Below are 23,960 nucleotides of genomic sequence, written 5' to 3'. Positions count from 1 at the left end.
TCATACAACAGAACAGATTGAACTCGTCATCATTACGATACCGATTTCCAAGACCGAGACTTTTTTTCCCCCGAGACTTTTTTTCCGGGACTTTTTTTCCCCGAGACTTTTTTTCCGTTCCTCATTTGATTGTATAAAGTTTTTATTTTTATACACTACAATCATTTCTACACACTAATATTATAATATATAGTGAGTTTATATAAAAAAGTTTATAGGTAGTTTTGTTATTTTGTTTTTACCAGAAAAGTTAATCATCGACTATTGCCAATATTTCACATTTACGACAACATTACAATAGTAGTTATTGGCGATTGAAAGCTTATCAATTATCAGGCCGGCGGGGGGGGGGGGTGGATCAGTAACGGGGAACATGTAAAATAACATATAAATGATACACAGCGTCCCCGTTACATCTTATAAATTTCAATTGCCAATAATATACGGCAAGATCAATCATAATCATAGACTATAGAATTTAAAGTACAGACTACAGAGTTTAATATGGTAAAGACTTAAGAATAAAGAGACAAAAGTTAAAGACTTCAAAAATCATTTCTAATTTTCTATTTCTAGTTTCTACGATTTCAAATGTTCAATATGGTAGAGTTGGTAGATTCTTCAGCCACTGGCCACAGCTGGCGCTAGTCTGAAAAAAAAATACCAATCACCACCAATCTTACAGATTTGAAATTCTTGCTGATAACGTACTTCTTGATAATAGCTTAATAGCGACCACGAACTATGATTATAATCATAGTTCGTGATAACGACATTCGTGTGGTGAAAATTTGTTATAATAATCATCTATATTTTATAGTAAGTTATCAAGCGTGACTGTCCGACACCATCAGACCACCAGTATCGTAACAAAGTGTTATAAAATATTATTGTTTTTTTCAAATTGTATTGTATAATAGTTTTTTTTTGTTCAAAACAACGATCTGAATTCAACTACTGAACGTGCTGTTTCAATTGCTAACGTAAGGTCGATGTAGAGTATATTAGAATTTAAGTAATCTAAAAGAGTGATTTCTGTATGAAACTCTCCACACTCAGACAACGTTGTGTGGTTATCGACCTACTATATTGCTTTTGGGTGCAAGTTGAAAACTAACACTAGCACAGTCGCATAAGGTTTAACCGATTGATTGTAGAAATATCCAGTCTGTTGTACGTCAGTTGTGCTGAATTTAATCGAAATTAAATTTTATTTGACACTTATCATTCAAGACGATGGAGACCCCATTTGTTTATAAAACATTTAAAGTTATTTAAATAAATAATTAATAACATCGAATATATAATATGGATAGGTACTGTAATATTATGTAAAAATATATATAATTTATAGAAGACAATCTATAACAATTTTAAATACCAATGTATTGTAAGATTAACACATTATGTAATACAGCTTGTAGTACCGCTTAATGTGATCACATTGGTTCAGGCCATTTTGATTCTATTAACCAGTTGATTCCATAAAGCATATATTTTTTCAATATAATATTTGGTTTGAGATTTTCATTTTTGATTCCAATAAATGGTTGATTCTATAAACCAGTGATCACATTAAGCGGAACTCACTGTATATACCTTTATATCAAGATTATCATAGTTATATTGGCTTACAAGTATAAATAATTAATAATTCATATCTGTTTTAATTTTTGCAATAAAAATTTATCTAGAATACTTTATTAATAATACTTCTGCATTAAGTCATAATATAATGATATCAATTATTAATACTCGTTTATTTGATGGAATTATCTAGATTATGATTAAATTCTGTGACTTATTAATAATCCATTTTTTTTTAGATAATAATATGTAAATCATTTGTTTTATTTTATGTGTTTACTTTGTTAAATTACTTTATTTTATTCATTTTTTTACATACCTAATCACATGAATGTTTTAAAATATTATTAATAATATTTAATTGAAATCAATACTTACGCTTCTAGTTTAATTATTTAATTTGTTTCATTTGTTTATAGGGCATAGATCTATATATACTTGGTTATTATACTCATAAGTTAAATGTGTTTTATAGTAACAACATAAAAATGATATTCCAATTATAAGTAAATTCAAGTAAGTGGCTTGGCGCGGCGCGTTGATTGCTACCAGTCGGGCAACACGACTGAGAGTAAATAATGCCTGCTGCTATTAGTTCCTGGATGGGTGACCACTAGGGTTTGTAGTAGTAAAACCCTTGCCACACATACACATGGTTGCTTACCTACCATAACAACACCTTACCGTACCAAACTTACCAACCACAATTCATAATCCCATACAACAACTAATGGCCATAGTGCCAAGCTTAAGTTCAATAAAAAAAAAATTCAAGTAAATTTGCTTGCATACCTATAATATTTTATATTTATGGTCTACAAAATATGCTTTCTAACCTCATTTTTTTGATTATTGTTTTGATTATTTTTGATGGTTATTTAAATTATTTTTTTAATCAGAAATTGATTAAAAGTGATATGTTAATCAATATTATTTGGAATTTGATTTAATTATAAATTGTATTGTTTAATGTTTAATAATAATGAAATTTTACATATGTGTATAATTAAATAATTTTATATATAGGTATTTAATTTTCATAAAATAGTTTATAATTTATATGGACATGGAATAATTAACAGTTTGTAACTGTATTTTGTAAATATTATATTTATGTTTTAGAAAATGTATATTTGTATTCAAAGTTGATAAGTTACATAAAGCACAAATGCCTGGTGGAGAAAATGGGTTCTCAGTTTTGGGACATATTGCGTCAGGGCATTTGGGCATCGTTCACAGGAGGATGGTACTACGAACCCAAACACAGCATTTTTACCAATACATTCCATCTTTATTTATGGCTCATTTTACTCTGCTTACCATTTTTTATACACTTGGTAATCTATCTATTTTATTTTTCTCTACAAAACTATATTTTATAATATCATTTTTGTAAATTTGCTTTAAAGTATATATCAGAGATGTTTATATGGATACTGTATTCAAGTATTGTGAGTTTGATAATCACAATCATAAAACTTGTAAACTGGTCTTTGCATCATATGTTCGACACAACTGAATACATTGTAGAAGACACTAAAAAGAATAGAAGTTCAGAACTTGAAGGTCGCCGTCCTGCCCTTAGAGAACCAAACAGGTAATTATTTACAAATATTAACTAATTTTAATTATTTTTCTTTATTAATTTTGTGATTGAAAATGAGTTGAGTACAATTTAAATTTTAAGCATATTCTATCTATTTTATTGATGTGTTTTGATTTATAATACAATGATAGACCTAACATTTTTGTTGACGTTGCACTTTGTCAATACTAAACCCTCATAATTATAATTTTTACTAATAGTACCTTTTACTTTTCTATGTATATATAAAAGGTTACATTGTTCCTTTATTTACCAAGTAATTAATTTAATGTAAGACACTCATTATTTTAAAAAGTATTTATGTTTTTGAAAATATTTTTTTTATATAATTTCAAGTTCTTGCGAAACAACGTTTTTTTTAGTCAAAATGTTTTAAGTTTTTACGTTTTTAAATGACAAAATATAGTTTAATTTAATTTTCAAAAGCATAACATTTTCGATTTTTCTGAGTATTTCGATACAAATAAATCAAATTTAGGACCAGTAGTTTATTAGTTAGTAAGTATTTTAAGTTTAGATGAGCAGAGTAGAGTGGTACGCGGTTACTCCTCAAAATGTTGGTCCACTAGATCACTCATTTAAACTTTAAATACTTATAAAGTTATACCTCATAAAATACTTGTCCTAAATTCAATTTTTATGTAAAGTTATACTTAGAAAAATATTCTGCTTTGGAATATAAAATTAGAACTGTGTTGTCATTTAAAAAAGTGAAAACTTAAAAATGTATAAGGATCAAAAATATTAAAAATATTTTTTGTTTTTAAATGTTAGAAATGTAACGATTTGAAACCATATACATTTTTTTTTTTCTAAAACAAATACTTTTTGAAATAATGAGTGGTTTATGATAAAAGAATCACCTGTCATTACATTACTTGAAAGTTATGTATGTAAGTTATGATTTTAAATATTATTCATTTTCACTGTAGAGGTATAAAAATCTAAAAGTTAAGTATGCCAATTTAACGAATATTATATTACATTTTTAGAGAAGATGAGGGTATTGAAATGCAGATCCTTAATTTGGGGGTCCGTAGAAATGATGCTTCGACATCTGGATACCATCGAAATGAACCAAGTACAAAACGTGCTTCAAATAATTTACTTTAAATATTAAATATATATTTTTATTATTTATAGATGGAGGAAGGCAAAGTAGTTCTACTAGCACTGATTCTGGATTACATATCCAAGAAAAAATCATATGTGATTGGCCTATTAAAAGTTTAAGTGTGTCAACTGTAGTTAAATTTTATTTTTATTTATTTTAATCATAATAATATTTATTTAGATAATCCACATTTTATTGATGATAGACCAGTAGGAGAAAATAGTAATAGACGTTATGACCGTGCGGGTTTACAAAGCTTTTCAGAACTATGGAAATCGTCTCAAGAGGAAAGAGGTCAAGACTTCATTACAGTATCTTCAGTTAGTTTAAAATATTGATATTGTATCAATGTAAAAGTATAATAATAATTTAAATGTATGTCGTATGTGTTTAATACTTGAATAGGACTGTTTCTCAAATGAAAATAATGCATTAGCATTCAAGAGAGATCCAAAGTGTGTTAGTTCAGACTATTCTACATCTAGTGATGCGTTTACAAAAGATAAAGGTATAATAATTGTATAAACTGTAAATTCTACTCATTGAATAACAAATATCTAATACAATTATAATATTAGATGTAGGAAGAACAAATAGTTACCAACTTGTTTTTACATCAAGTGATATTGACTACCCGATTGTTGAACATTGTGAAGAGCATTGTTCTAGTCATGGAATAATACATACAACAATTGATAGTGATGATGATGAAGAAGCTGGTAGTAGATCACCTTTGTTAAATAGCCAAGAAGAAAATTGGAAAAAAATATGCGCCGAAGTTAAAGGAATTTTTCATACTGAAAGTGATATTGAAATTGCATTTATAGAAAAAAATAAACCTAAAGGTATAGAATATAAAATTATTTAATACAATTAATTTAAAATTCACTGTTTTATGTTAGTGATATATTCATGAAGCTTTAACAGCTTCATTATTTATTTAAAAATATAGTTTTAATATTTAATTTAATTGTGTTTTGCATAAAAAATAATTATTTTTAATTTAAATACTTAATTTAATTTTTTATTAAAATACTCTAAAGTTATATATTTTTATTCATATTTCATACTTAATAAATATTTAAATGTCACTTTTAAACTAATAATCAAGTGTTTCGATAATTATTTATTTTATATACATATATATATATATATAAACTTTTTTAATTTAGAAATTGAGTTGAAACCTCCAGTGGAATCACCAGAAACATTAGGTATTGATTGGTTGTTTGAACACACAGAGAGTGAATCAGAATCTAGTGACATGAAAGGTAATTTTTACATTTAATGTTCAATTTTAATCTCTTTTTAAATATAAATATAAATCATAATTTTTAACATGCTGCACTAAGTAAGAAAAATGGAAAAAAATAAATCAATTCCATGGCATTTTACATTGTCTGATGATGACTATACCACTACTTCTGAAGATAATAATTCTAGTGAGTGTATAGACACACACAAAGGAGTTCATATAAATCAATCAATCATCATTATTTATACTACTTATGTGAATCCTTTTTTGGAAATTATATTTAAAGTTTATTTAATATTTTAGGAAATAAATCTGAATCAAAAGACGGAAGTAAAGAAGAAATTCAAGCTCCAACATCAGTTGGATTTGAAAACGCAGGCGCTATACCAAAAATAAAATCTGTTAAAGATGGTAAGACGTATTACATATTTAATATTATTAAATTATATCTTTTTTTTTTAATTTAAATTAATTTTTTTAATTAGGTTATATTTATTATAATTATTTTAATGATTAATTTTAATTTTATTTTTTTAGTAAAAAAATCAAATAAAAAAAGAAAAGCCACATCAACTCCTCATTTAAGTGTTAAAAACGATTCAGACAGAAAAAGACATCGTAGAATTAATAAAAATAAATCCAATGGTAATACAATTTATTTTTACGTTATACAGATTATAAACTGCAAGCGGCTAGAGAATATTGCCGCTTGTGCATATATTTTACTGAGCTCTACCGTCATAAGTCCCAATTTCCCCATTGTGTAGACCAATGTGTGTAAAAGTGATGATGCTCATTTTGTTTCCGAAAACACTCAGACTAGTTATGAGGGTTGTGGGGGAAGAGGGATATGCAAGATAAATTCTGTTTATGACCAAGGTGTGCTCTCTTGTAACACAGAGTATAGAATTGGGTACTTTCCTGTTATACGAGACTACCCTGTCTTGTTCAATATCACAATCCTGTTATCTAAGACTACCAAAATTATACTTTCCTGTTATACAAGACTATGGCTATTATCGCGACTACCTATCTTAGCTGATATAGCTGAATTAAAATAATACTAAATAAGCTGCGATTATATATCTATCATTACGTATATTATTAGTTTTTGTAATAAGTGTTTCCCAAATTTGGTACATTACGAATAATTATCATGTATTTAATTTTTTTTTGTAAAATTTGAATGTGGCCATCCTCACAATACATAAATTATTAATTATTTTATTTGTAGATTTACTATTTTGCAGTGTTATTATTATTATTTTATTGTTTTCAATACCTACACCGTGCCAAATTTGGCTCTTAACCATGTAAAATACGTCATTACAAATAATTACCAGTTATTTAATTTTTTTCTTTATTTCATTTTGAACATCCCCACAATACATATTAATAAAAAATATATCAAAGAAAGCAAGAAAACTAAGGTAGTCTCGTAAAACTGGAAAGTACCATTTTGGTAGTCTTAGATAAAAGGATTGTGATATTTCACAAAATAAGCGCGGTAGTCGCGATAACGGAGGTAGTCTTGGGTGGTAGTTGCGATAACAGCCGTAGTCTTGTATAACAGGAAAGTACCTAGAATTGATTATTTAATATGTCTACATCAAGAGTGTAAATATGTTTATTAAAAAGGTGTGAGTGACATTAATTTTTATTAATTGATTTTATACAATATTGATGCAATAAATTTTCAACTGTTAAATACAATTTTATTTATTGGTATAAATTGAGTTTAATTACTGTTATAGAGAACATACCAAAACAATCTCGTTATATATCTGTACATTTATCATAAGCTTGAATTTTAAAGCATTACAATTAAAATGTTTCAATATAGTGATGTATAGAATTATACTAAATGTTTCAAAGTGAAATTTATCTTAAAATGCCTTATTTAGTCTTAAATTGTGTCTAACCTAATATTCAGCAAAAGTTTTAATGCTTTGAAACCTCAGTGAATTAATTTAGAAATGTTGCTTACAATTTGTTATTACTTATTGCTATTATCCATTATATGGTAATTTTTAACATATTTAACTTATATTTTTAACAGAATCCAGAAGATGTATATGTGACAAGAATAAAAGTGATATGGATTGTGGTACAGAATCTAAAAGTTATCCTACTGTTACTGATGAATGGATTGACAATAACACTCTTAGTAGACCTGATGCGTGAGTTAATTTACTATTAATACATTTTCAAATTTGTACCTAATTTAACTATTTATTTTCTGGAGGTATTACTTAGTTCTCACTAAGTTTAGTACACATCTTTGTCATTAATGTACTAACAGTGTCATTTAAGTATTGTAGATTTTGCTTGAAAAAACTTACTATTGCAACTTGAAAAATTTTTATGGAGAAAGTTATTTTATGTAGATATAAGATTTGATTTAATTAATCTTTGGTATAATACATAATATATTAACTTATTATTTATTTATTTATATAAATCAATGGGTAAACACCCTTTTAGGAAATATAATGAAATTGAATACATAATTCTATACAGTTAAAATAAGATATTTGGTGTTTAAGTAAACAAGGAAGAGAAAAATAAATTAATAATTAAATAACAAGTAACAAATATAAGTAAATATAGTTTTTTAGGTTAGACTAATTAGTAATTATAATAAGTAATTGTATTAATATGTGGTGGATATTAATTTTAAATTGATTTAATGTAAGATGAAATTGTTTCTTTAGGTAATTTATTCAATTCATAATTGATCCTTGAATTTTGTTAAATTTTGAAAGAAACTTGTAATATATGTTGAAGTCTTATGGCAAGACTGGGCATTAACAAGTTAAAAGTTAAAATTAAGTTAATTAACTCGTAACTTTTTTTTTCAAATTAACTTTTAACTTAATAAGTTACTTTTTTTTCAAGATTAACGTGTTAACTTCAAGTTAATTTTATTTCAATGGTATCTAAATTAAGTTAATTTTTGTCCAAAGAACAATGCAATTTTTTTAATGGGTTTTTACTTTGATGTTTGACTTTGATTGACATTTTAAATTTCCCCAGTAATTTTTTTGAGCGTAAAGAAAAACTATCTAATAAACCATATTATGTGTATGGAATTTTTATTTATGCAAATTACCAAATTTTAACTTTACACTAAGTTAAGTTACTTTTTTTTCAAAGTTAACTTTTAACTTAACGAGTTAATGAAAAATAAAAGATATGAGTAACTTTTAACTTAACTTAATACTTTATTATTTTAAAATAACTTAACTTAACAAGTTAAAAAATCGTTAACTTGCCCAGCCTTGTCTTATAGTGCTCGTGGGTACAGAAAATTCTTCAATAATGCCAAGCGCATCAAATCCATGAATTTGTTTAGCTTTGTTGATGATATAACCTATGGATTCCTTAAAATATAGTTTGCTATCTAGAATGACTCTAAGATCTATTATTGAATGTGTGTTCATTCAGTTGTTGTACATTCACATTTTAGTTGAAATTAATGTATTGTCTTTTTCTTTTGAATGTAATCTTTTTGATTTTGTTGGATTTATATCCATGTCTTTAATTTTGTACCTATGGGTGAAGTGATCCATGTTATGTTGTAGATTACAGAAATCATCAAGATTGCTTGCTTATGTACATTATTAATTTCATATCGTCTGCGTATAATTCCATGTCACAATTCTCAGATACAAAATCATTTAAATATAGAGTAAATAAAATTCTGATAAAAGTCCACTTTCAAGACGTCCTGAAGTTGCATAAATAGGTTTATAATCTATACCAAATAAAAACGTACCTAGGTGGTGACAAGTTTTCGTCCGCTGGACAGTTAGACACTTTGTGCTTCTCCTACTGAGTCAAAATTTAAGACCAGTACTTTGAACAAAGCCGCACCCATGCATAAAAGTTGACCGCCAAGGTACAGTCTCATTTTGAACAGACTATAAAACGTGTATAATTTATTTTATATAATTTTCTCTGTCACTTAAATATGATCAATTGAGAGTATATACTATGTTCCCATTTTTTACTTATAGATTCAACTTTTTGTATTTGTCATTGTGTCATAAGTCATTGTGATTAATTGTCATATGCTTTGCCTAAGTCTGTATATTGCATACATTTGTTTATTTTCAAGAAATGCTTTATTAATGGAATTGTTGAATTGGAAAAAAAAAGGTTGGTTACTGTTGATCTGCTGTACTGAGAAGCCATGTTGGCTTATATTTATAATTTACTAGCTGGCCCAGTGCCCTTTGTTGCCCGTTAAATATACTAACTACATATGACTCATATTCGTTTTTAATATTCGGTGTATGGTGTTCAAAACTTATCTTAACCTTTCCGTTGCCCGGAGTAAAAATTTTGATTCACAGTAGTACATTATCAGGTAGGCAATCTACCTGCGGTAGATCGCGGACACTGTGCTATTTGTACGTAAGTGTATGATTTAACTCTAGAGTATCAAAGTTATACCAAGTTTGTCGTTTTTACTTTATTCCACCTACAATGGATTAATATAATCAATTAATACAAAATCCTAACCTAACATAACCGTACTTACAATGAAAAAAAAAAAAACCAATTTTAACCTTTTTTTAAATTAGCCTATCTTCCCAGTAGCCAAAACCGCGAACGTCTAACTCCAAAGGCATCAGAGAACTTTTCCAACATATAGTACCTAATTTTTTAGCAAATTTTATCAAGATGGTACTTTAGGGAGTTCATTTTTTCGGTTTTTCAATAGTTATTTAATGCCACGGGAAAAACCACCAACAAATTACGTAAAACCGCTAAAAATGGGAATTTAATTTCTAACTAAATATATCACTATAGAAACGAATAAAAAAATTATTTTATTTTATTATTAATTCAACCTACAGGTTATAATAAATAATAACAATATACAAAATATCCAGACTGACAAACCGTCTCCGCTCAGAATCGTTTATCTTCTACAATGATATTATATCATTGAATTCAAGTTAAATACAATCCATTATAAATGATCCACTTGTAACCTACTGTAAAGCAGAGCGACATTCACTTACCCACTTGTTTTACAACTTATTTTTTAAATGAACATATTGAATTGATTTAAAATAATAATAGATTGGTAATTATTAGTGTTTAATTTTGATCTGCTCTTGTGTAAAGGTCTAATGTATTCTATTTTCCAAATAGTTGGAAAGATTCATAGTTTTATCAGTTGATTGAAAAGTAAAGTTAATGGTGATATTATACTTTCCGTTGTTATACACTAAACTATAGAAAAAAACATTGGAAATAATGCATTTTGTTAGGTACATGAAAAATAATTTGAAGAAAAATGATATGTAATTTTCAAGTTTTATCTAATACTCTCTTTTTAAAGTTAAATTCCTGTTACTATTGGTTCTGCCATTGTATATAACAATATTTGTCTACTTGTTAATAGTTGTTGTAATGATTCTTTGGGGAGGGAGTTTTGGAACAATTAAATAAAATATTTAAACTTATAAATATGCACAGCTAAATGTTTTGTATTTGGTCATAATTGACATTACAGAATGACAACATTAAATGTGAATGAAGGTGCTTCTTCCTCTGCTGGTTCCCATAATGAACTAAGTTCTCTTCTCCCCACAAGTTCCGAACCAGCTATCACCCCAACAACTGAAACACAGCAGCAAAATCAAAGTTCGATGACTGTGAAAAATGAAGTTGTTTTAGACCATATTAGTGATGTTTTTCATGGTCGAGTAGAAAACAGAAGTAGATTGAGACAACGACAATTTAGGTAAATATATTTTAGTGATGTTACTGTAACACCTGGCAAAATTATTATCACCAGTAAAGAATATATTTATTTTTTTAATTACTTGTTTTTCACCCATGCGCAACATGGCAAATTTTCAATCTGCAGAACCAACCTAGTGTTGTTAGTTTGTATTAAAATGAATTAACCTAAAATAAAACTTAAATGTTAAGAATGTATGCATGTGGAAGTTGATGCTTTTTTACAATTTTAAAATGAGATATGATCATTTTTAAATTGTAATATTTTACATACTCATAACATACATAATAATTTAAATATTTTAAAAAAGCAGAGATATAATTAATGCAGATAATGTTTATTACTTTAAGTTTGATAATAGGTCAATTTACACTGCTATGGAAGCAAATAACTTAATGTTCAACACAAATTTTCTATGTTGCGCTTATGTTGGAGAGAGATTACAAATACTAACTAGACATTCTCTTTTAAATAACTAATCTGTCCAACGAGAAAGCACAACTAGGTGGCGATCTAAACTCGTTGTCCGTGCATCTCCCATCCCCAGGCCCACATAGTGCTGACTACCAGCTGTTGATCTGTAAACGAGCACGCTCCGCCTCCGCGCAATAAGCTATGACGCACGACATGTGACAGCAGCGACCGCATAGTGAGGGAAATTAAACCTAGAGACTGCAGAGCGTGTTCATTTGGATGCTCGAGCGAGTTGCGCTTTCTCATTGGATAGAGTATAGTAATTTTCATAATTTTAAATAAAAATATTTTTCCAGTACTAGGCATCGGATGAGAACTCGTGAAGCATATAGTTCTCCATTCCTACAAGCTGCAGATGTTGTCAATTTTGCTGCTTGTCCTGAAGACACATCAGAAGGGTTTGTAAAAAAATACTTTTAGTTTTATTTTAAATACTGATTAATGAATATAAACAATATTTTAACTTATCTATGTCTACAGATCGGTGCATTTTTTTCGCGATGAAACTGGACGTTGGATGACTTATACTTTTAATAAAGATATTTTGATAAATAATAATTCGTCAATAATTAAACAGTTCCCAAATTTGCCATCAACATCACGAAGGGATGATTCTACAGATGATCTTGTTTTTAATCACTCACCTGTAAGATTATTTCCCCGTCCTATTCGCAATAATTATGAACCACAACTAGAACATGAGGATGCTTTCTGGCTGCAAAGTCAACCTCAGCGTTACCGTCACTTCAACATTTCGCCAATAATTTCACCAGTTGAAGAAAGTTTGGAACATGAACATGAAAATATCAGACCAGAATATCAAGATGAGTTCCCAGTAATACCACGGCAGTTACGATTTGATCTTCTTGATCCTAGCGTTGGATTTCCTAAACCTAAACGATACTATACATACACACCAGTCAAGAAAATGAGTTTCAAAGTTCGTTTTGATCGTCTGGCATTATTAACTGCCATTGATCGTAATCCAACATTATTGGAACTATTTATTACCATTATTCTTGCTACATCAGTTGCTGTATTGGGTGCTTTTGTATTGTACTTTAAATTCTACAGAGATATTCATGCATTTGTTTTCTGTTTTGTTATGGCAGGCTGTCAGTATTCCTTAGTTAAATCTGTACAACCTGATGTGGCATCTCCTACACACGGATTTAACAAAATTGTAGTGTATAGTCGTCCAGTTTACTTCATACTGTTCTCATCCATACTTCTACTAACACACATTCAACTAAACTCTGGCCGAACATTTTACCAACTCAAATTTTATGGATTCACTTTGCATATTTTATACATATTAGAAACTATTCGCGATTTCTTATCAAACTTTTTACTATTCTTACCAATTGCTTTTAGTTTGGGATTATTGCCTCAAGTTAATACTTTTTTTATGTATACTCTGGAACAAATTGATATACATTTATTCGGAGGTAACGCAACCAGTTCACTTAAAGCATCAGCATATTGTGTATTAAGGAGTTGTTTAGCTGTGTCTATTTTATATGGATTTGCATATGTGGCATTAAACGATTGGTCTGGATCATCAAGAAATGTGTTTTTCTCCTTGTTCTGTGCATTGCTCACTGCCATATCTTACCATTTAAGTCGCAGCTCCAGTGATCCAGCTCCTATATTAAATGTTCTAAAAACATATTTGTGGCCCAATGAAGATATATTTTCTAGGCCTGATATGGAATGTCCTAGGCCAAAAAAAGAAACTGAAAAATCAAAGAAAAAGGGCTCTGAACAAAAAGAAGGTGAATGTGAAGAACAATCAAAGTCTGGTAAATATTACTTTAAATAACTAGTGTTTAAGAATTATAAATATTATTATGTTACTAGCAATATACAATTTTTTTTAATATATGTTTAGAATTAGATGATGAAATTGAAATTCAAGACAACTGGCCAAAACAGTTACAAGATACAATAAATGCAAGACTGAAGACTGATTTAATTTTTTGTCCAATTATTGGTCTTATTGTTTTTGCTATTCATTCTAGCAATATTTTTTCAGCTCTACAACCAGAACTAAATCCAGTAAGCAAAAATACTTTATAGTTTTTATACTCTTAATATTTTAAAAATAAATAGTACTGACAAATAGAAATAAAATAATATAACATATTTAATCTTAACAGTAGAGTGATAGCAAATTTTCCATTTTTTATTTAACGAGTCCGTCATGCCACTAATATATATATTAAGCTTTAAATGTAAAATATTAAAATATACTACAATATTACTTGTTGATTGCAAATAGAGCAATACCAATTATTGATTTTGAAATTGATAAAAACAATGCCATATTTGCCAGTTGCTGCTAAGATGAAGTTATGAAACATAATAATAATAAACATACTAATCTAAACAATGACAAATTATTTGATTCATTTTGTATTAATTAGTTTACAATTTACAGGTAATGTGGTGTACTACTTTCAGTATTGGATTTATTCTACACTATATAATACCTCAATTGCGAAAGCAGTTGCCTTGGTTGTGTGTTGCTCATCCTATATTAAAGCCATCTGAGTATAATCAATACGAAGTTAAGGCATTGGCTAAAATCATGTGGTTTGAAAAAGTAAGTCTTATTTATTATGAACGCTCTTTGCAAAATCATTTTTACATAATTTACATTTAGCAAGTATTGAAAAAAATGATTGCGTACTAAATATGTTTTAAAATCTATTATTATAGGTCTATGTATACTTATGCTTCTTTGAAAGAAATATTCTCTATCCACTGATGTTTATTGGTTGTTTGACATCTGATAGCGTGATTGTTGTAACAAAACTGGGAGTTCTATTAGGTTCTTTGGTGTTATCAGTATGCGCACTTAAATGCTTACGATGCTCATTTTCACAACAATCCAACCAGTACAATATACTAGCATTTGCAGTACTGTTTTTTCAATTGGATTATGTAAAATGTTCTGAAACTTTCATTATTGACTACTATCTTACAGCTATTGCCTATGATAAAATCTATGAGTTTTTACTTAAGGTAAATTATTTTAATTAGCTTTATATGTATATCAGATTTCTTTATTATTAATTTAACTTTTTTTTTACTTTAGTTGCAATTTGTCATTACATACATAGCGCCATGGCAAATTACTTGGGGTTCAGCTTTTCATGCTTTTGCCCAACCATTTTCTGTTCCTCATTCTGCAATGATGTTTCTTCAAGCATTTTTGTCTGCAGTGATTTCTTCGCCACTTTATCCGTTTTTAGGTAAATATTTAACTACAATCATACAACGTTTCTACATCATAATAAAAAGTTGTAAATTATATTAAGTATTTATTGTTCTTATTATTTAATTTAGGAAGTGCTATATTTTTAACATCCTATCCACGACCGGTAAAGTTTTGGGAGCGAGATTATAATACCAGACGAGTTGATCATACGAACACCAAATTGTCATCACATTTAGAACGAAATCTTGGTGCAGATGATAATAATCTTAATTCAATATTTTATGAACACCTCACCAGATTACTACAGCATACTCTCTGTGGTGATCTCATATTAGGCCGTTGGGGTAATGTGTCACAAGGCGACTGTTTTGTCTTAGCATCTGATTATTTGAATTGTCTTGTTCACATCGTTGAAATGGGAAACAATTTAGTTACTTTCCAAATACGTGGACTCGAATTTCGCGGTACTTATTGCCAGCAAAGAGAAGTAGAAGCGATATCTGAAGGTGTTGAAGATAATGAAGGTATGTATTAAAAAATCTACTTTTAAATGTTACTATTATGTAGAAGTAAGTATGTATGAATAAACATTGTTGTGTATCTGAAAACTGACCATATAGTAGACAATTTTATCTGATTTAATTCTAAGTAGATAGATTCATGTTTTTTCCTTTCTTTTTTTGACATTACCAAGCCATTACCAGCCGGATGTCTTGCATGTTTTATACTCTGTTTCAAAAGAGAATACTCGATGCGGCAATTGGTTTTTGTCTGGCGGCGTGCATCCCCCCATTTAATACCCGCCGGCATGTATAAACATCAGCACAAATCTGCCAAAACGAAAACCATTGCACATATCAAAATAAAGCCCAGTGGAAGTAGGATATGGTTGTCCGCGTTGCTTCGAGCGTCATTTGACGTGCGCATAAGCCGTATCTTCTCTTTTGAAACAGAGAATGGGTTAGAACTATTTTGTACATATTATTATGTACAAATGGATGACTTATACCAATTTACATAATTTGTACTTTGTAGTACCTATACAATCATTTTATTATAGGATGTTGTTGTTGTGAGCCTGGACATTTTCCTCACATTTTGTCTTTAAATGCTGCTCTTGGTCAACGGTGGCTTGCTTGGCAAGTAGTAGCAGCCAAATATGTTGTCCAAGGATATAGTATATCGGACATTAATGCCTCATCAATGTTACAAGTATTTGACTTTCGGAAAGTGTTGGTTAGCTATTATATAAAGGTGATTTTCTAATAATGATATTATAATAGCATATTATATATATTATATATTTATAGTATATTATATTCTAATGTATTTTTATGTGTGTGACATAAACATATAATATTTATATTATTTCAATGTTTTATTTTAGAGTATTATATATTATGCAATAAGATCACCAAAACTTCAACAGTGGTTAGAATCAGATGAGATAAAAGAAGGACTGAAACCAACATTGAGCAAGAGTTTTGTTGATCTTGACCCAGTTTTTAATATAAATATTGATGAAGACTTTGACTTACTTTCATGTGGTGTTACCCGCAACAGTTTCTGTTCATTCTATTTAGAGTGGATACGATTTTGTGCTTTTCAAACAGAAAATGTAAGATTAAAAAACAACCAGGGAAATCTCCCTGCTATATAATTTATGTAGAGCGTACCTCGCCATTGAGTAGGTGATGGGAGTCTAAAATTTGAATTCAATTATAAACCATTGGATTCAAAATACAATTCTGAGCGGAGACTGCAAGTCAGCCTATATTTTCAAGGATATTTTATTAATTTATTATGATTAAACTGGCGAGCCCAATTACAATAGCTATGTTTATAATATACTAGAAATCCTGTCCGGCGATGCCCGAGTCAGATATTTATTTTTTTTTAATATATAAAGATATTTAAAAATGTATATACCATATTTCTATTAATTAAAATAGTAATATAATATATAACAAATGGCATACCTATAAAAAAAATAAAAAAATTCAAATGCTTATAAATAGTTAAAAATTTGTCAAAGCAATTTTCACTGTATATAGAAAATTATACTTTTAGTAATAATTAAATGTTTTAAGTCATCAACACTAACTTAGAAATACATTAGACCTGAGATTGTTTTTTAAAATATTGAATTTCTTAGCTTATATTTTTAATAATTTCTGTATAAATTATTATTTAATATATATTAACAAATAGTTTATTAAATAATACAGTAGTCAATAACCGTAAATAAGCATTTTTTTTAGATCCAACATCACAAATGATCTGAGTCAACAAATTAAGCATATTACTCATTATATTTTCAGATTCGAAAAATTGTTATAGATAAAGGTAAAGATTCTTTATTGGTATCATTATGCTTTGCACTCAGCTTACTGGGAAGACGATCACTGGGTTTAGCATCACATACTACTATGTCAAGGTATGTAAACAATAATCATGTAATAATTAGTTTAAACTCATCCATTAATTATTTTTTTAGTGTTGAGTTTTTCCTCTATGGTCTACATGCTCTTTTTAAAGGAGATTTTCGTATAACATCAACAAGAGATGAGTGGATATTTACAGATATGGATTTGATGCGTAAAGTTTTAGCTCCAGCAATTAGAATGTCGTTGAAACTTCATCAGGTGTGTAATATTCATTTTAGATATTGATATAATATATATACAAATTAATATATTAACCAACTTATTTTCGTATATAGAATCATTTTATGGTTCCTGATGAATATGAAGATCCGGCTGCCTTGTACAACGCTATAAATTACCATCAACGAAACTTAGTGATATCACATGAAGGAGATCCTGTTTGGAGAAATGCTGTTTTGTCTGGAATGCCTTCATTACTTGCTTTAAGGTAAGTTAATAGAACATTTTATTAATATTCAAACTCTTTTTATTGTGGCATAAGCCACATTTTGAAATAAGAGTTAATGTTTATATACAGTGGCGTTGATCTATATTTCACGTTATGGGGAAAAAATGCTGGTGTTAGACTCTATTTAAAAAAAAATGTTTAGCTACTCTCGAATAGTGCATTATAATCACGATAAACTGCCTTTAAATATTAAATACCATTAATGACTGATCACTTATTATCACCCACCGACCCACCTGACGCACTCATAAATAGTTCTGGGGAATTTTCCCCAGTTGATACTTGTATTCGGCGCCACTGTTTATGTATACATATTTGGTACTAATATGTTAATGCTCTGCCATCCTTAATAGTTAATTATAATAATAACAAATAGTATAGTTGACAGTAATAATATATTCAAATAAAATAGTATTTTGATAATAAAAATGATACTACTATTATATTGCAAATTGCAAAAAAAATCGAAATTAAAACAGGAACCAAAATTCTGCTATGTATTTTTATATCACTCATAATAAGTGACACGCGGTTTGGTCTTACCTTTATACTCTTTAAGCACTCTCTAAAAACAATCTCTATTTCTTAGCCAGGTGCCAGCACTATTAACTTTGTTTATTAAATATTGATTTAATGTCTGAATCTTTAAGAACTCATTGGCCATATAATATTAATTATACCTCTGCACTGTTCGGTTATAAAGGTAGAACGATAAATGATTGTAAGAATAGTTCTAAAAATATTTTTATTGAAAACATTTTTGTAAATATCGTAGGAAAATAGCATCTTAAGTCTGTATATTATTATATATATTTTTATAATTATAATTTAAATGTATTTATGAAGTATATTAAACTTAACTATTTTATTCAATAGACATATTATGGATGAAGGTTCCGATGAGTATAAAGTAATTATGTTAAACAAACGGTTTTTAAGTTTTCGTGTCATAAAAATAAACCGTGAATGTGTCCGTGGTCTTTGGGCTGGACAACAACAAGAATTAGTTTACCTAAGAAATCGTAATCCTGAACGTGGTAGTATACAAAATGCCAAACAAGCTCTAAGAAACATTATAAATTCATCATGCGATCAACCTATTGGTTACCCAATTTTTGTTTCACCGTTAACTACTTCCTATGCTGAAACCAACGAACAATTGTCATCCCTTGTAGGCGGATCAATAAGCTTGGGAGAGATTAAAAAATCTATCATTAGAGTGTGGTCAAGGTAAGTTTAATATAACTATTTATATAAAATATAAAATATTATAATTTATATTTTTGTTTTTGTTTTCTGTTTAGATTAAAAAGTAGATGTGTTGAGGGTTGTTCTAGTGGAAGTTCATTACAGTCACATGATGAAGGCGGATTCGGACATGAGGGTGTGTACGCTATGACACAGTTTAATAGGCATTCCGGATACGGCACCAGAACACCAGGAAGTCAGTCAATTGAAATGAGTGGAAGTGGAAGTGGAGTGGGTGGTAGCATCAGCAGCAGAAGTGGTGGTACTAGAGGTAGTACTGTTAATGTTGCTGGCAAACCAAGTTCTGCTGGTTTGGCCAACTTGGCAGGACTGTTATCATCGTCACAGTCACCAATCACCAGTTCACCACAAGCATCTGTCGATAGCAACCCTATTGATATTCCTCCGATGCATCACAAAGTTATAGTAGGTTTACTAAATAGAATTCACAATAATCTTAACAATTTTTTATGATGTATCAATGTTGAAACCTTAATGTTTAACAGATTGCAGATCCATTGCAAGTATACGATGCTATAAACTTGGGCCGTAGAATAGATGTGGTTTGGCCAGATGAAAAAATGCGAATAAGGGGTGGTCGGAGTCACTGGAAAGATTGGTTACCAGAAAAGGGAATGGAAGGATTGGTAATGCATTACATTTATGCTATATATTTATAATTTTATATTAATAATTGACTAGGACTAGCTGTATTACTCAACTTCACCCAGGAAAAAATGAACAAAGATAAATAAAATATATAGCTCTTTGTATTTCTGTTTGAGTATACCTATACTTTAGTTTGTTGGCAAGTAGGTAACAGTTGTTATACCTTGCTTTGTGGACAGATCCAACTGAAATGCAAAGATTACCTTGCACTTATTTACCAGTACGGCTGTGCTTAGTGTATTCTACAGAATGGTATTTTGAACAGATTTTCTTGCCCGTGACAGTCAAATTAAATAATATTGAGTGGCTTGGTATGGTACAGTGCTTACACTCAACTGCCGAAACGCACTGAGTGTATGTACGGCTGGCGTTCCTGGATGGGTGACTACCCGAGATTTTTAGCAACGAATCCTTGCCAAACATACAAAAAACATGTTTTCAACCGTTCCTCCCCCTACTAACAACCTACAAACAAAAAACCAACAGCTAATGGCCTGTTGCCGGGCTCAAGTTCAAAAAAAAAAAAAAATAATAATATTAACTAGCTGATTTTTTTTTCTGTGTAACTAATAGATACCATAAATAAATAAATAAACAATTCAAAATTCATCGATAAAATAGTATCCAGTATAAAAGTGGCATATAAAACCTAGTCGAAATTGGTTTAGCTGTCTTGAAGATGATCCCGGTAAAACAGATATACCCATCAATTTTATTTTATATTGGTATATCCATTGAATGTGATTTCTGAGCTAAATGATATATAATAAATGTATAATAGGTATCTATATGAAACTCAATTATGTAACTTTATACAGTATGCCGTTATCTCTTATGAAAACATTCTTTATAGGGTGTTTCACCAACCATGCTCTCTCCCATTTTTTCTTCGAATATATTTGGAATTTGTATACCTTTTGACGCGTGTTTTATGAAGATAAAAACTTACTTTTGACATTTTATGTCTTTGCTTTGGCACATAGAATCAAAAAACGTTACGTTACATATTACCATAGCAACCAATTATAAATTATTTTGAGGTTTTCATTGGTGTGCGTTTCCGTATTACCATGGCAACCAATTATAAATTATTTTGAAATTTCCGATGGAATGTTTTGCATATAAATGGTTGCCATGGTGATATGTAAAACATATTATTCAGATAGAGTTGGTAATTTTAATGGGCAACAAAGTGAACGGGATCAGATATTTTTATATACATAGATAGATTATACCTCTGAGCAGAAGATAGGCTAATTTAAAAAGGGAGAGGACCAAAGACCAACCAAAGTATCGATACTTTACTAGTGTCGGTAGTATCGGAACGTCCCTATATGTTCAGACTCTTCAGTAGATTACCTAGGTATGTGCTACATATGATAGCAAGGACAGCAAAGACATAAAATGTGGTACTTCATTGCAGACTCGTATGCAATATGTTTATGATTTAAAAGTAGTTTTTACAAATTTCATATGAAAACTAATCTGCAAATTGTAAAGCAGATGATATTTTTGAAGATGTTGATGCATCAAAATCAAAATTTGAGGGAAACGTTTCTGAGTTATATAAAATAGAATTAATATTTATATTAGTATGTATTTGTTATAATCAGAACATTTTTACAAATTATAATTTTCAAATCTTCATAACCCCCATAATCTATATATTCCAAACCTACTATAATTTTTAGTATACAAACTACAAAGTTAAATAATTCAAAATTACTCATTCGAATTTCGATTTTATTTTATTTTATAAATGTTTCAAAACAGTTTTGTAACCAAGGGGGGATGTTTTGGGCATTATGTACCACATGATTTAGATTTCTACAAAATATGTTGTCGTGTATGTTTCTATTTCATGTTTGATATAATTAATATGAATGAATATTATTATTTACTAATGATTATAATTGGTGAGTGTGTGAAGCCTCCCACATGTTATATTTAAATATAAAACTAAAACATCCTAGATATGTGCCTGTATCAACATTTTCAAAATAGTAATCTGTTTAACAATTGACAGAAAGAAGTATGATTCTCATTAGAAAAAAAAGTATTAACTAAATAAAAATATTTTTTTATGTCATAGAAATATATATTAAACATAATTTTCTTAGATATAGATTATTTATTAAAACTTTTGTTTTTAAATTTTAAGGTGGTGCATTTATGGATTCCAAATCACCGTGATTTGTCAAAGAGATCTCACGTTGATAAAACTATAGTACTGCTCAAGATTGATGAGCCTTCATTACGTTACGTGCCTATAGCTGAAACTGGTATATTAGATTTAGGACCTGAAGTTGTTTGAACATTTTTGGTGTATGGCTTACATTATTTGACTGATTTGTTTTGGAGGTAATTTTAAAACTCAAATGTTACAAGCCAACTTGCTTGATAATATAGCATTAGTCTTCCTCGGTACTACAAAAATAGTATTCCGCCTCCTTGTTAACGTACAAGTATATATTGTGTCCTGTAATAATTTTTTTGGGAAAAAATTGCTCGTACATTTTATATACAATAGTTAAAAATCTGTTTCGTGTAATTTTTTATTTTTATTGTTTTTTTTATATATACCTATATATACATGTATTTTGTTTTGTAAATATTAGATGAAAATGATGTAAATTTTAAACGTTAGATAAAAATGTTCCTCGTTTAAATGATCATTTTGTGATGCATATATTTGTTGTTAACATACATATTTGAACAAACTATATATGAATAACTATTACAATAAATTTATTTTAATAAGTGTACATTATAATTATATTTAAGTAGACATTTCATCATGGAACACAATAACATATATTATGTATTATGGTTTCATCAACATGACATAATATTTACCTAACACTATCAAATCTAGGTCAATTGCAATCGTCAATTTTTGGGATTTTTTGCCACCTGTATGTGGAAAATGCCCATTCATAACTTATTATGATGAGCATAACGTGCTTTATGTTAAGCTTTTTTTTTCGGTAAGATTAACTTATATAAGGAATCGTGTATTCAATTTTCAAGCCTTTGGTTTTAAAATCAAACATTTTATGAATATTATAATATTATAATATATGTTTTGATTTTTAAAAGTTTAAAACAAATTTAAACGTCTTAAAATATTATGTTAACTTTAATTCCTACGAACAATTTTTACTAAATTTTATCTAAACCTTTTCTAAATAATATATATCTGAAGTTTTCGAATATTATACAGAAATGTATATAACATTTACGTTTAAAAATTAAAAAATCTTTACATTTTAAAGTCAAATTTTGATAAGTAAATGTCCAAAAGTTGTAAGAAGAATCTCATAAGACATGGTATAAGATATTAGTCATAATAGGAATCCAAACTTTTTCTTAAAAACTATATTGCGTAATTAGTTTTATCTGTATTGATTCAGTACAATGGTCAATGGATATAATATAGATATTTTAAACATTGATTGATCCCCTTCAAGTATTTTATAAAGCGTCCTTCAACCCTGTGGCCAGTGATGCAAATACTTGGGTCTATTAGGAACGTAAGCGGTAGGTACAGAAGTCGTATAGACGACATGTTACATATACTAAAATCAAAAATTATAAAATACTAGCTTGCCCTTATAATATTTAATAAAATAATTATTGTTTATAGGCACTACTTGAGCCACTGCTCCATGTGATTACCGGGCACATCTTTTTATAATAATGTTATAAATTTATAACAATTTACAAGAACAATTCTTTAATCACGACTCCGACCAGGCAGGGCCGTATTTACTATTTACACTTTTTGTGCTCTGGGTGGCTGGGTCAACAATATTTGTAGGCCCTACCCAAAAAAGTTTTTTAATTGCCTTGTTATAATTCTTTATTTATGAACATTATTTAAAAACACAGATAATGATGAATGATGATACATTACTTTAATTATTAAAATGTATAACAATATACAATTGTAAACTATAAAACTAAAAAATATTACAACAAACCGTCCATCTATATTGATGGCTTATTATTTTTTTGTTCACTGAAATTATTAGAATTGTAAATGTACGCCGACAATTGAGTATTGACTATTGCCATGGAAAATATAAAATATATTAGTTACTGTTCCCATCTCACTCAGTACCTATA

The 23,960-nt window shown here is 28.7% G+C and overlaps 1 protein-coding gene across 2 annotated transcripts; it reads left to right on the top strand.

Moving 5' to 3' along the window:
* The first annotated feature begins 771 nt into the window (after positions 1-771).
* On the top strand, positions 772-22,605 carry LOC100161046 (pecanex-like protein 1). 2 transcript variants are annotated; one of them, XM_016808372.2, is made up of 30 exons: positions 772-983; positions 2,710-2,924; positions 2,997-3,184; positions 4,186-4,274; positions 4,337-4,426; positions 4,488-4,627; positions 4,713-4,815; positions 4,886-5,152; positions 5,480-5,578; positions 5,660-5,749; positions 5,866-5,973; positions 6,100-6,207; positions 7,622-7,742; positions 11,093-11,323; positions 12,094-12,195; positions 12,278-13,599; positions 13,689-13,855; positions 14,238-14,402; positions 14,519-14,824; positions 14,898-15,054; positions 15,149-15,544; positions 16,081-16,274; positions 16,408-16,638; positions 17,342-17,457; positions 17,518-17,665; positions 17,743-17,894; positions 18,792-19,145; positions 19,220-19,589; positions 19,670-19,810; positions 21,994-22,605. In XM_016808372.2, the coding sequence occupies exons 2-30, from the start codon at positions 2,772-2,774 to the stop codon at positions 22,144-22,146; spliced, it is 6,261 nt and encodes a 2,086-aa protein (XP_016663861.1). In that variant the 5' UTR covers positions 772-983; positions 2,710-2,771; the 3' UTR covers positions 22,147-22,605. The 2 variants fall into 2 exon arrangements, with proteins under 2 accessions (XP_016663861.1, XP_003247846.1); XM_003247798.4 differs by lacking the exon at positions 5,660-5,749.
* Positions 22,606-23,960: the final 1,355 nt, after the last annotated feature.

The sequence above is a fragment of the Acyrthosiphon pisum genome, chromosome A1 (assembly GCF_005508785.2).
Source record: "Acyrthosiphon pisum isolate AL4f chromosome A1, pea_aphid_22Mar2018_4r6ur, whole genome shotgun sequence".
Lineage (NCBI taxonomy): Eukaryota > Metazoa > Arthropoda > Insecta > Hemiptera > Aphididae > Acyrthosiphon > Acyrthosiphon pisum.
This window is presented reverse-complemented; position numbering and strand designations above follow the sequence as displayed.

Bases quoted from the DNA above. Each gene is read 5' to 3' on its own strand.
- LOC100161046 (XM_016808372.2), top strand. From the start codon at position 2,772: ATGGGTTCTCAGTTTTGGGACATATTGCGTCAGGGCATTTGGGCATCG. The intron at 19,146-19,219 runs GTAAGTTTAATA...TTTTCTGTTTAG, and splicing joins ATCATTAGAGTGTGGTCAAG to ATTAAAAAGTAGATGTGTTG. The intron at 19,811-21,993 runs GTAATGCATTAC...TTAAATTTTAAG, and splicing joins AAAAGGGAATGGAAGGATTG to GTGGTGCATTTATGGATTCC.